The sequence below is a fragment of the Brachionichthys hirsutus genome, chromosome 5 (genome assembly GCF_040956055.1).
Source record: "Brachionichthys hirsutus isolate HB-005 chromosome 5, CSIRO-AGI_Bhir_v1, whole genome shotgun sequence".
NCBI lineage: Eukaryota > Metazoa > Chordata > Actinopteri > Lophiiformes > Brachionichthyidae > Brachionichthys > Brachionichthys hirsutus.
The window spans coordinates 2,727,488-2,738,668 of NC_090901.1; the positions used below are offsets into that span (position 1 = coordinate 2,727,488).

An 11,181-nucleotide genomic window follows, 5' to 3' on the forward strand; every position below is an offset into this window, starting at 1 on the left:
AGTAGCTAAGGGCTGGCGACAACTTGTGTTTAAATTAGCTACTCATCTGAAGAGCTCGCAGTTTTAAAAACAAACTTTTTTTATGGACGCCATTTGTGCAATGATCGGAACGCTCGGGTGATTTCGTGACTTTTTTTGTATGGGAGATAAATAATTTGTTAAATTTGTTAAATTAAATATTGAATCATAATCCCCTTTGTCTTATTTCAGGCACGAGCATGGAGCAAGGGAGGGATCATTTCCCTTTTCCATACCAGCCCTATCCCATCCAGGAGCAGTTCATGCACGCCCTGTACAAAGCACTAGACCAGGGCAAAGTTGCCATCTTTGAAAGTCCAACTGGAACGGTGTGTGTGTGTGTGTGTGTGTGTGTGTGTGTTTGTGCACACACATAAAACCAGACGACACCCATTGGCTGATTTGTATGTCCTGTCATGCAGGGGAAATCTCTGAGTTTGATATGTGGAGCGCTGAGCTGGCTCACAGACTACGAGGAGAGGAAGAGACAGGAGAAAGCCGCTCTGCTGCAGGAAGGACAAGCGTCTCTTTCTACCGCCGCTGCCCGGTCACCGGCTTGCAGCGCCTCAGCGGAGCCTGCCTGGGTCACCGACTTTGTTCAAAAAAAGTCCGAACGTGATTTGGTTTCAAAGCTGAAGGTGATGATTTCATTGCATTCCATGTGGTCCTAGTAATGGATCACTTGGAAGTTTGGTTTTGATGTTTTCTTTAATGTTAGGAGGAAGAATTGAAGAGAAAGAAACGGGAAGAAAGACTGGAAATGATCAGAAACAACGTGCAACTAAAGTACGCAATGAAGAGAAAAGTGAGCGATCTGACACGTTAGCAATGTCTAATATCCCAGACGGAGGTCAGTGTATCTATTTCTGAATATGACATGTGGTCGCAGAGCTGCGAAGACGACGAGGCATTCAAGTTGCTCCGGCTCAGCAAGGAGGAACAAACGGAGGTGCAACACGATCCTGAGGATGAGGATCTTATCATTCCAGAATATGAGAGCGATGACGAGTCAAAGACCAGAAGCAGGTTTAGTGCTTCCGAGGATGACATAGACGACGACGAACTGGTCGAAGAGCATGTCACTAAGGTGCGTGTGAGATATAAATATATATATATTTCTAATAGGATCTGAAAGAACAAGTGTTGTACTTGTACACGTGTGCGTCTTTGTAGATTTACTACTCCAGTCGCACTCACTCTCAGCTGGCCCAGTTTGTCCATGAAGTTCAAAAGAGCCCTTTCAGCGATGAGATCAGTCTCGTCACGCTGGGCTCACGGCAGGTACGTCCACTCACACAAAGAATACAAGTATATATAAATATAATGAAAGTATATCTTTACGGTCACTTAACATTTGACGTGTGTCCTTTCCAGAACTTGTGCGTCAACGAGGAGGTCCGGCGTCTGGGCAGCGTCCAGCGCATGAACGACCGCTGCTTGGAGATGCAGAAAAACAAACACGGTGAGAACCCCACCCCCCCCCCCCCCCCCGCCACTGACTCCAGAACACAGAGGAACATTTCCAGCTCGCATCACACTTATAAGACCGCTGCCGTTCTTATAATCTTATTTAACCTCAATTTTGGCAGCGATGCCAAGAAGTTACAAACGACATCAGACACATGATGCAAAACGTGGCACAATACACAATTAAAAGCCCCCCCCAACCCCCCCCACTTAAATTGACTTTACATTTTTCCATGTTGTAGAGAAGCAGCTCCATGAAGATGATGTAAAACGTAAGCGCGGCCCAGCGAAGAGCGTTTGTCCCCACATCAAGGCATCGGCACTGCAGCAGATGAGGGATGGCATTCTGGGGAAGGTCCGTGACATCGAGCAGCTGCTGGAGCTGGGCAGAGAAACGCGCTCGTGTCCCTACTACTCCTCACGCCTTGCCGTTCCCGCTGCACAGGTCACGCTCGGGTTTTCTCGCATTTCTTAAAGTATTTTTTATTATTTCTTGCTTTGTACATGCACATTTCAACGTTTGTCATGAATGTTTATTGCATCTGTGCAGTTGGTGGTGCTGCCCTACCAAATCTTGCTTCATGAAGCTACAAGAAGGGCAGCAGGGGTTCAGCTGAAAGATCAGGTAGGCAAGTACTGTAATATCAGGATACATTTTTAGGGCTGAATCTCTCCAGAAACATTAATGCAGCTATTTATTACAAATAGTTTAACCTCTGGCACGCAGCAGTGATATTTATAAACCGGCATGATGGTGTACTCCTTTCCCATTCCATGAACCACCTCCTTTCATGGCCACGCGAGTTATTCCATGACCGAAGAGAATCAATTGGGCTTCAACTAAAAGTGTTGTATTTACAGGTGGTGATCATAGATGAAGCTCACAATCTAAGTGACACGCTCTCGTGCATACACAGCGCAGAGCTAACTGGAGCGCAGGTAAATGCTCATCCATCCGTCCGGCCATCCTCCTGCAGGCCACGGCTTCATGCGCGCGTTCTCTAAAATAAAGGTGTTCACGATGCATGTTCCCTGTAAGATGCTAAAATGTGGATCTTTCTCAGCTTTGCTGTGCCCACTCTCAGCTCTCCCAGTACGCCGACCGCTACAAGTACGTAAACGCACAAACCTGGATCGTACATTCATTCACAAATGTAAAGCTGCTTTACCTCCGTGCTTCCTGTTTCTAGGAGCAGACTGAAGGCAAAGAATGTGATGTATGTCAAACAGATTCTGTTTGTGATTGAGGGACTTGTCCAGGTTCTGGGAGGTGAATATATGTTTGGTGTTAATTGGTTTTGATTATTGCTAATCCGCAACATGGAGGGGTAGGAGGACAGACATGACACTTTGACTTCTGAAACAAATCTCATCCCTGCAGGTAAGGTGGGGCGGAATCCACAGAGTCAGACCACGCAATCAGGTCCTTGAGTAATGCATTCATACGAAACACGCTCTGGTGAACACATGCAGTAAGCAGACATTATTAACCCTTAACGTTCACCTTTTAGGCAGCGACATGCTCACCATCAACAACTTCCTCTTCAAGGCTCAGATTGACAATATTAATTTGTTTAAGGTAGGTAAACAAAACGCACTACGCGGCTGCTAACCTTGTGACTCCGAGACGTTTTTTAACAACTCTCACTTCAGTTACAGAGATACTTTGAGAAAAGCATGATCAGCAGAAAGGTAAGTTTGATATGCACATGTGTGAATCAGTGCCTCACGCAAATGTTAGTCTAGTTCTGATGATGACCTGCTGTAAAGCTACGCGTGTTTCTTCTTTGCAGTTGGGCGGCTTCGTGGAGAAGTATGTAGGATCAGGTGTGAGTCTGCACACAGACGGCACCTCCAACAAGGAGAACCGACGGACTGGGGGCTTACACCACTACCTTCAGTCCCTGCAGAGCACCCAGAGCGCCACGGCAGGTCAGAGGGCAGATATCTGAGAGATGGACATCCTCACCGCTGACATGCGACTGAACAATGCTCTGCCCTGAATAAGGCGTATTATGACATTAAGTGCTGTGTAGTGTGATACAAGGCAAATAAATAATCAATTATCAAACTGTAAAGTGTAATCATGTGCTGTTACCATGATTGCAGTGACTCCGGGTGACCAGCAGGGGTCTGCAGAGGCAGAGAGGGTACCGTCTGCGTCGCCCATGATGCAAGTAGAGGGTTTCTTCAAGACTCTCACCAACAGTAACACTGATGGCAGAGTGGGTGTGCACAAACAAGGTACCAAACCAAGTTAACATATTGCAATGAAATGAAATTGTTGTCCGACTCCCCGTTTGTTTTACGAGCAGGGACGTTGTCAGAGAGCAGCGTCAAGTTCCTGCTGCTGAATCCAGCCGTTCACTTCGCCCAGGTGCTGAAGGAGTGCAGAGCAGTCATCATCGCAGGAGGAACCATGCAGCCTGCAAGTTATTTAAAATTCACAAATGAAGCCTTTGTTTGGTACATTTTCAAACTCTAAAATATGTTTATATGTAGGTTTCAGACTTCAAACAAGAGTTACTGTTTGCCGCCGGCGTGAGAGAGGAGCGCATCACTGAGTTTTCCTGCGGTGAGCGACCCATTTTATGGAGGTTTCTTTTTTTTTTTTACTATGTGTTGAACAGTATCTCTGTTTTTTTTGTGATAAATAATACAATGTTTGACATAAAAACACAAATGATATTTAGTATTTACTAAACAAAAAGAGACACGTTTCATGTTATGACAGATTATATAATTCCACCAGAACAATCGGGAAGTGGTGATAAACCTAATGAAGTTGTCTATATTTAAATAGTAGATTCTTTGTTTTTACAATTGGACAATGGCCAGTTCATCAGACATTATCATCCCACGGGTTACTGAACTACTACTGTTGTATAACAAGGCCCTGAACACCCTCTGCCATGCGGATACTCTCCATTAATATAGAAATGCTACATGAGACGTTCATCTGTATGTCGGCCATGTTGTGGGATTATTCTCATCGCACATCGTTGTTTTAGTGACCTTGGAAGCTCGATTGTCAAAAGAAATACCCACGATAACTTCGCCGGACTAAATCCTGAATGACCAACTCAAAGTCGTCTCATGTCATCTCAGGGTCTTTTGCTTTATTTAAGCACGGAATAAAGTCTCAGTTGTGAGTCGTACTCCATGCATGTTCTATTGCAACACTAACAACACGTTTGTGTTCCTGGTATTTTGGTAGGTCATGTTATCCCTCCAGAGAACGTTCTTCCCCTCGTCTTGTGTAACGGTCCGTCGGGCCAGGAGCTTGATTTCACTTTCCAGAGCAGAGAATCTCCCCGTATGGTAACAGAGCGCATCTCCTCTTTCCTTTTACGTTCTAGAATGTCGCTGCATTGCAGTAAATGTGTGCCTGCTTACCGGCAGATGGACGAGACGGGGCGCATTCTCTCCAACATTTGTAACGTGGTCCCCGGTGGCGTGGTGTGCTTCTTCCCGTCTTACGAGTACCTGAGACGGATCGTTTCACACTGGGAAGCCAGCGGAGCACTGACTCGCCTGGCTAACAAGAAGAAAGTACGTCACCGTCATCATTTCTTTCATTCAATTGTCTGATAAAAACCTTTTATGATGTTTTAACTCTAGAAATGGAGATAACTGTCCAGAGCTAAAACTATCAATTACTTATTTAAGATCTTCCAGGAGCCCAAAAAGGCCAGCCAGGTTGAACAGGTGCTGAGCGAGTTCTCCCGCTGTATCCAGGTAAATCCCACAGCCCTCCTCACCAAGCATGGACAGGACATTCATTAGCATAACGTCTAATCGTCCCCTGTCATTAGAGGTGTGCTGTGGACAGCGGTGGGCTCACCGGTTCCTTGCTCTTCTCTGTGGTCGGGGGCAAGATGAGTGAAGGCATCAATTTCTCTGATGACCTGGGCAGGTGTGTGGTGATGGTCGGAATGCCGTACCCCAACATCAAGTCTCCAGAGCTGCAGGAAAAGATGTCCTATTTGGACAAACACCTGGTGAGAGCCCATTGCCCATTGTGGTATCCATTATCCAGAGTACTGAGAGGAAGAGTATTTTCAATTTGATCAGAGATCCATTTTTAGCTTCTCATCTCGTTTCTCTAAGCGTCACACTGGAGGACGGAGTCCTGGCCAAGCACTGATGGAAAATCTCTGCATGAAGGCGGTCAATCAGTCCATAGGTAATAATTCATTTAACATCCGATTAGGTTGCGTGATCAATATTCACACGTCTGATCTGATATACCCGAAGGTCGCGCTATCCGTCACCGTGGCGACTATTCCACCATGATCCTGTGTGACAAACGCTACTCTCGACCTGCGACGCTCTGTAAACTCCCCACATGGATCAAAGAACGCGCCAGCACACACACGACCTTCGGCCCCGCTTTCGCTGCCTTACGGAAGGTGAGAAGCAAGTCCTGATCGGTTCACAAGCAAGCCGCACATCTCATGGCTAAAATGTACTCGCATGTTCCTTTCTAGTTCTTCCTGGAGAAGAAGAAGCAGGTTTCAACAGATGGCTCCCAGAAGTCAAGTTAACAAGACGGTGGTTTGGAGGAACTTCTGGGGAATCTCCTCAGCAGCCCAGATAATAAGATGAATTCTGACCGGAAACAAAAGCTGGTTAAAGGGCTTGTGAAGAGTTTCTCAATCCATTCCTACAGACCTCTGTGCGTTACCGGCTTGTGTCTAAAGGTCAACAAGGGTGGCAGTTCAAATGAAGCATTTATTAGATTGGCTTGGGAGTATTAGTCCTAGTTTGATTTATAAAGCAAAGCATAAGATGTGAAAAGCAAAAAGTATTACATTCTGAGTCTTCAGCGTCCATGACTGATATACACTTGAAGATATGAAATATTTAAAATGTCAAGCAATGTAATGCAGAAGAAAAACAATTGAATGAGGAGTAAGCGAATGATTTCAGTGAGTTTGTACTTGTTTATTTTTTCTGAATGTTTTTCACTAAATATAATTATCAATAAACACATTTTAAATTGTGATTTTTTTCGAGTGTTGACATGAATTTATTTGCCATTCATTTCAAGCCAAAACTCTTGTGAAACAAATTGACCATTTTACATTGAAAGTGTCTGTTAGTAGTACAATCTTTTTTATATTGATTAGTATTTCGTTCACAGATCTTTAAGAGTCGATTGTGCGTTATGCTTCCCAGTCATCGTCATCCATCGTAGAATGTGGGGCAGGCAGCGGTGGGATTACATCCGACATCCTGGCAAACGCACCGCCCGTACCAGCAGGGACGTCTCCAGCCTCCGCGCCCGCTGGACCCTTTCCAGATATGCCTACAGACGCAACGGAACACATTAGTTATTGTCTGCAGTCAAAATGACAGGCATCAATTAAAAAATTGGATTCTCACCTTTTCTTCGCATGGCAAGTTTATTGAAGAGATCACACATAAAGTCTCCTCCACTTGATGCCACTCCCACTGCTGCAAAGCAAAGAGACAGCTAAATAACTGCCAGTGCAGATTTTTAATTTAGTCTAGTCATTCCCAAGTGCTGCATTTTTTACTATTACAGCAACACTTGACTAGCTCCTAATAACAGCTCCCTATAAAAAGGACACGTTAGGTCCCGACCTAGCCAGTGTATCAGAAATGCATGAAGAGACGTGTCTTCTGATGTGCCAGGCAATTCTTAGTGGAGACATTGGACACCATAAAACAACTCGACACCTTGCTCTTGCTCCTTCTGCTTTTTCTTCTCCATCTTGCGCTCTTTCATATTGCGTAACTTCGCTTTGCCTATGCCTCCGGCGTTGCGTATAGACTCCAGGAGGCTGGCGCGACCATCCGATGGCTGAGCCGCCTCGCTGGGAGCACCAGACGCAGGGCCTGCAGTCAAAGGAGGCAATCAAGGACGGCAGTGTTATTTGTGGTTAATTACATTAACACCAGGCTAATCTAATATCAGGATGCTCCAAGTGTTTTAACTTTCAAACTGTTGCGCCAAGTCATTCCTTCAAGTCTGACGCGAGTAGACAAGAGTCAAATAAGATTTCTTTGCATGCTTGTGACAAACCTGAACCCGGTGCCCGAGAGACTTCTGTGGGGCTGTAAACAGGAGGGGGTGGTGGGGGTGGGGGAGGAGGAGGGGGCGCTCCTGCAGGAATAGCAGGATTCAGCACAGGCCCAGGAGGAGGAGGAGGAGGAGGTGGTGGTGGTGGAGGAGGTGGTGGTCCATTAGGTTGCGGCTGCAGACCTGAAACAAAGATGTTAGAAGTCAGTTCATAAACGCAGAGACGAGAGCAACCATGAAGAGAAGGTGTAACGCGTGTGACTGTGTACCGGGTGCATTGCTCTCAGAGAAGGAGGGCAGCTCGGGGACGTGTGTGGGTCCTGACGGGGCGAAGCCAGGCCCCAGGTCTGCGCTGTATGACAGGTCATCCGCGATGCCTGGCAGGTCGGGCAAGTAAGAAGGCACATCTATCTCAGGCACTTGGCCCAGGTCTGGCACATAGAAATATGACTCTGCAGTCTGTTGGACAAAATACTATCAAGGTTAGTCATTAAATTAATCATGAACATCACAAATAAAAATAAAAGTCGAATTAAGTACAGTAATACCTCGACATACGAGCAAGCCTGCAATACTGTATATCATTTATAATTTGTGTCCATCTATATATTAAAAATAAAAATCCCCTTGTTATTAGCGTTGATTTGATCGTTTTTAGACGGTTATATTTTGTTATTTTATATGGGAAAAACTGATGTTACATACGAGCGATTTGAGTTACGAGCTCGGTCCAGGAACGACTTATACTCGTATGTCAAGGTAGTTCAGTAATTGTTTTGGGTGGAAGAGAATGTTGGGCACCTGTCTTTCCAGTTGCTCCCTCTTTGTAATGGACAATGGTGCTTCAAATGGCTTCTCTTCTTTTTCCGTTTCTAGCGTCGTGTGCGTTTTTGTCACTGCTCCCGCCAGAGGATCAAGGAACACATATTTCTTGTATCTTTTAAAACAAACAAATCGATTTATATATATATAAATAAAAGATTTCAATCTCACTTATGTTTACAACTAGCATCCGCGGCTCCGTGCGTGTGGACTCACAGGTTCTCTGTAGTGTTGAACAGCAACAGGGAGCTGACGGATGAGATGTTGCGTGGCAGACTGCCCAGCCCCTCCTCCGTCTCATCCTCAGACTTCTTCTTTTTGGTCACACATACTGGGAAATAAATCAGCTTCTCCTGAAGAGCAACGACATGGAGTGACAGGAGATGAGGAACATGTCAACTAAATGTTGAATAGCATAAGTCACAAACATCACAAAAAATGCTCGCACACACCGAAGCGTGCAAACTCACAAACACTGCAATACCAAATGATATGGCGGGAGAATTGCTTCTGGGGGTGATTGAATCATGCATTTCTGCACCTAAGACAATTGCCAGCACAATTTCCATTTTTTCTCCTCTCACTTTGATAATAACACACTAGCAAGACCAAGTACATGCAGCAGAAATCATGCTGTTCTATGCAGATATATTTGCTTTCAATCAGTATGCTGCCTGCTGCTGTGCACTAAGAAATATAGCGAGACACTTGAAGCTAGCACCAATGTGCAGCTGAGAGAAACATTTCAGTGGTTTCGATGCATTAAAAAAGGGACTGATGGGCCTCAGTGGAGGTTTATGCTCTACCGAGTCCCATTCCATTTTTAGTATCAGTATTTTAAACTATTCATCTTACCTGCAAGGCCTTCTCATCAAAGGGCCGAAGTTTATTCTGTATCCTGTGTCGGGGTCGGGTTTGTGAGGAGGGGTCTGTAGCCTCGGTAAAGATCGATGAGTAATCCTGCAGTCGATCCGGGGCCGGGTACTTGGCACTAGAGAAAACCTAAACACATAAAAGGCCTGATGTAACCGATAGATAAAGGGCTAATTGTTGTTTTCGATGGTCTGGTCACTTCCACACGTCTCTATTCCATGCGCCGTGTAGCTGCCACCCAGAGTGAATGAGGCGCGTTACCTTGGTGGCCTTCTTGCTGCCTTTGATCTTGTCCACACGGGCCTGAGCCAGTCTGAGCCGGTCCGTTAGGCTCTGCAGCTGGCAGCGGTTCTTCACAACGCTGTCAGACACCCTGGAGACAGCACACACATTATGGACATAGCACACATACACACAGTTCAATGCGTACGTCCTCATTGCACAATCCACTATACATCAGGGCATAATACTTGTTCACTATTGAAAGGGTGTCTCTACATAGCAATATTGTAAAATACATCTTTTTTTGCCGTCTCATTTGTTGTTGGTGGCAGTCAAACATGGCAGAGACACTAACTCAACCCCTGAGACTAGTTTTGGATATGCAAGCTACTACATATTCACCACTCTTGTGTGTATTGACTGTTTTCTATGTGGACATGAAGTATTAGAAAGTAATACCTTCTGAAAATATCTGAAGAGATGACTTCCAGGTAGAGCAATGCATCTGCTATCTGATGGATGGCCTCCTCTCTCCTCAGATCAGGCTGGATGAAAGGCACCGAGTACACCTGGCCCTCCAGGCCGCGTTTCTGGCTCATTCTAAGGAAAAGGACACAGAAACTCATCTTAGAATCAGAAGCTGTATTACCCATGGTAGCCAATTATTGACCTAGAGATCAGAAATCGAGGGGAAATTTGAATGAATTAAATTATATTAAAAAAAACAATATAGTCAAATATTGTGGTGAGGTTATTTCTCGATAATACCAATTACCGGTACCGGTAAACAAACCCCGCAGTTCTCGACCACCTGACTCTCACGGGACACCGGAATCATTGGAACATAAAGGCGTTCTACATTACGACGTTGTTTTAATTGTGTTAAGAAGCTGAATCTTCAAATGATGACATTAAACATTAACGGCACCGCTTTATATCAGCAAAGGGGTTTATTCCAAACAATTTAACACCTTATTTAGGCTAAACATTGTCAGCTTGTGATTTATATCGGTTAATATCCGATGATCGATGAACGTTAACTGAGAGCATGGTCGGAGGAACATCTTACTTTATCAGAAAGCATTCGGTAAGAACAAAGCTAGAAGGTCAACGCCGGCATCCGCGATATTTTAATGCGACTAGCTAGCAAAACAACGTTTGATCCCATACTTCCGCATTACCGTGTCATGTGACCAAGCCGGAAGTAGATATGCCTGCTTTCGAAGGGCACGACTTGAACGCCTGATTGAATCTCTTATACACCCTGACTTGCGTCTCATTTAATAAGACATATGCCTGTTATAATTAATTTTATTCTTTTATTCTTTCTCCTCTTCTTCCAATGATTATTACTATTCTTGTTGTTACATTTAGAAAATCTAGGTTTAATATAAGATGTAAAATAAACCGATACATAGAGAATAAATACAACTGAAGATATTACAAGTTACTCTTTAAATAAAACAAGGAACACGAGCCGGTCATAGGCTGAACCTCATTTGATGGTCTGTAGAGGGCGCAAGCTTTCTCTATAGTGTTCTTGTGACTGCTTAACGACGCATGCCCCCCCCCCCCCCCCCCCCTCCTCCTGCCACATCTGGATCTGGCTTCTCTCATCAGCACCACTCAGCGCAGTGCGAGAGAGAGACAGAGGGAGGGTGGGAAACGACCAAGGAAGTGGAGGCTCGGTCGGTCGGCGCAGCCTCGTACACGACTGAGCACAACCAAGG

The 11,181-nt window shown here is 45.0% G+C and overlaps 2 protein-coding genes across 2 annotated transcripts; one reads left to right on the top strand and one right to left on the bottom strand.

Annotated features, from left to right (window-relative positions):
• Window positions 1-218: 218 nt before the first annotated feature.
• On the top strand, window positions 219-6,032 carry ddx11 (DEAD/H (Asp-Glu-Ala-Asp/His) box helicase 11). The gene is made up of 25 exons (XM_068739902.1): window positions 219-347; window positions 441-656; window positions 737-823; window positions 908-1,105; window positions 1,192-1,299; window positions 1,393-1,480; window positions 1,728-1,930; window positions 2,036-2,110; window positions 2,347-2,424; window positions 2,550-2,596; window positions 2,676-2,755; window positions 2,867-2,908; window positions 2,997-3,064; window positions 3,139-3,177; window positions 3,279-3,417; window positions 3,595-3,729; window positions 3,801-3,913; window positions 3,988-4,060; window positions 4,703-4,806; window positions 4,888-5,037; window positions 5,155-5,223; window positions 5,301-5,486; window positions 5,596-5,671; window positions 5,743-5,897; window positions 5,976-6,032. Exons 1-25 carry the CDS (start codon window positions 219-221, stop codon window positions 6,030-6,032), a joined length of 2,715 nt encoding a protein of 904 aa, XP_068596003.1.
• Window positions 6,033-6,109: 77 nt separating this feature from the next.
• On the bottom strand, window positions 6,110-10,552 carry wash1 (WAS protein family homolog 1). Its single transcript, XM_068739146.1, has 11 exons — window positions 10,521-10,552; window positions 9,911-10,051; window positions 9,491-9,602; window positions 9,212-9,358; window positions 8,573-8,709; window positions 8,336-8,471; window positions 7,804-7,993; window positions 7,538-7,717; window positions 7,192-7,350; window positions 6,874-6,945; window positions 6,110-6,796 (listed from the first exon to the last, which is right to left on the bottom strand). The coding sequence occupies exons 2-11, from the start codon at window positions 10,048-10,050 to the stop codon at window positions 6,654-6,656; spliced, it is 1,416 nt and encodes a 471-aa protein (XP_068595247.1). The 5' UTR covers window position 10,051; window positions 10,521-10,552; the 3' UTR covers window positions 6,110-6,653.
• Window positions 10,553-11,181: the final 629 nt, after the last annotated feature.

Coding starts and splice junctions, on each gene's coding strand:
- ddx11 (XM_068739902.1), top strand. CDS start 219: ATGGAGCAAGGGAGGGATCATTTCCCTTTTCCATACCAGCCCTATCCC. Junction 1,300..1,392: donor TCACGCTGGGCTCACGGCAG/GTACGTCCACTC, acceptor TGTCCTTTCCAG/AACTTGTGCGTCAACGAGGA. Junction 1,481..1,727: donor GATGCAGAAAAACAAACACG/GTGAGAACCCCA, acceptor TCCATGTTGTAG/AGAAGCAGCTCCATGAAGAT.
- wash1 (XM_068739146.1), bottom strand. CDS start 10,050: ATGAGCCAGAAACGCGGCCTGGAGGGCCAGGTGTACTCGGTGCCTTTC. Junction 8,472..8,572: donor TTCAACACTACAGAGAACCT/GTGAGTCCACAC, acceptor TTGTTTTAAAAG/ATACAAGAAATATGTGTTCC. Junction 6,797..6,873: donor ACTTGCCATGCGAAGAAAAG/GTGAGAATCCAA, acceptor TTGCGTCTGTAG/GCATATCTGGAAAGGGTCCA.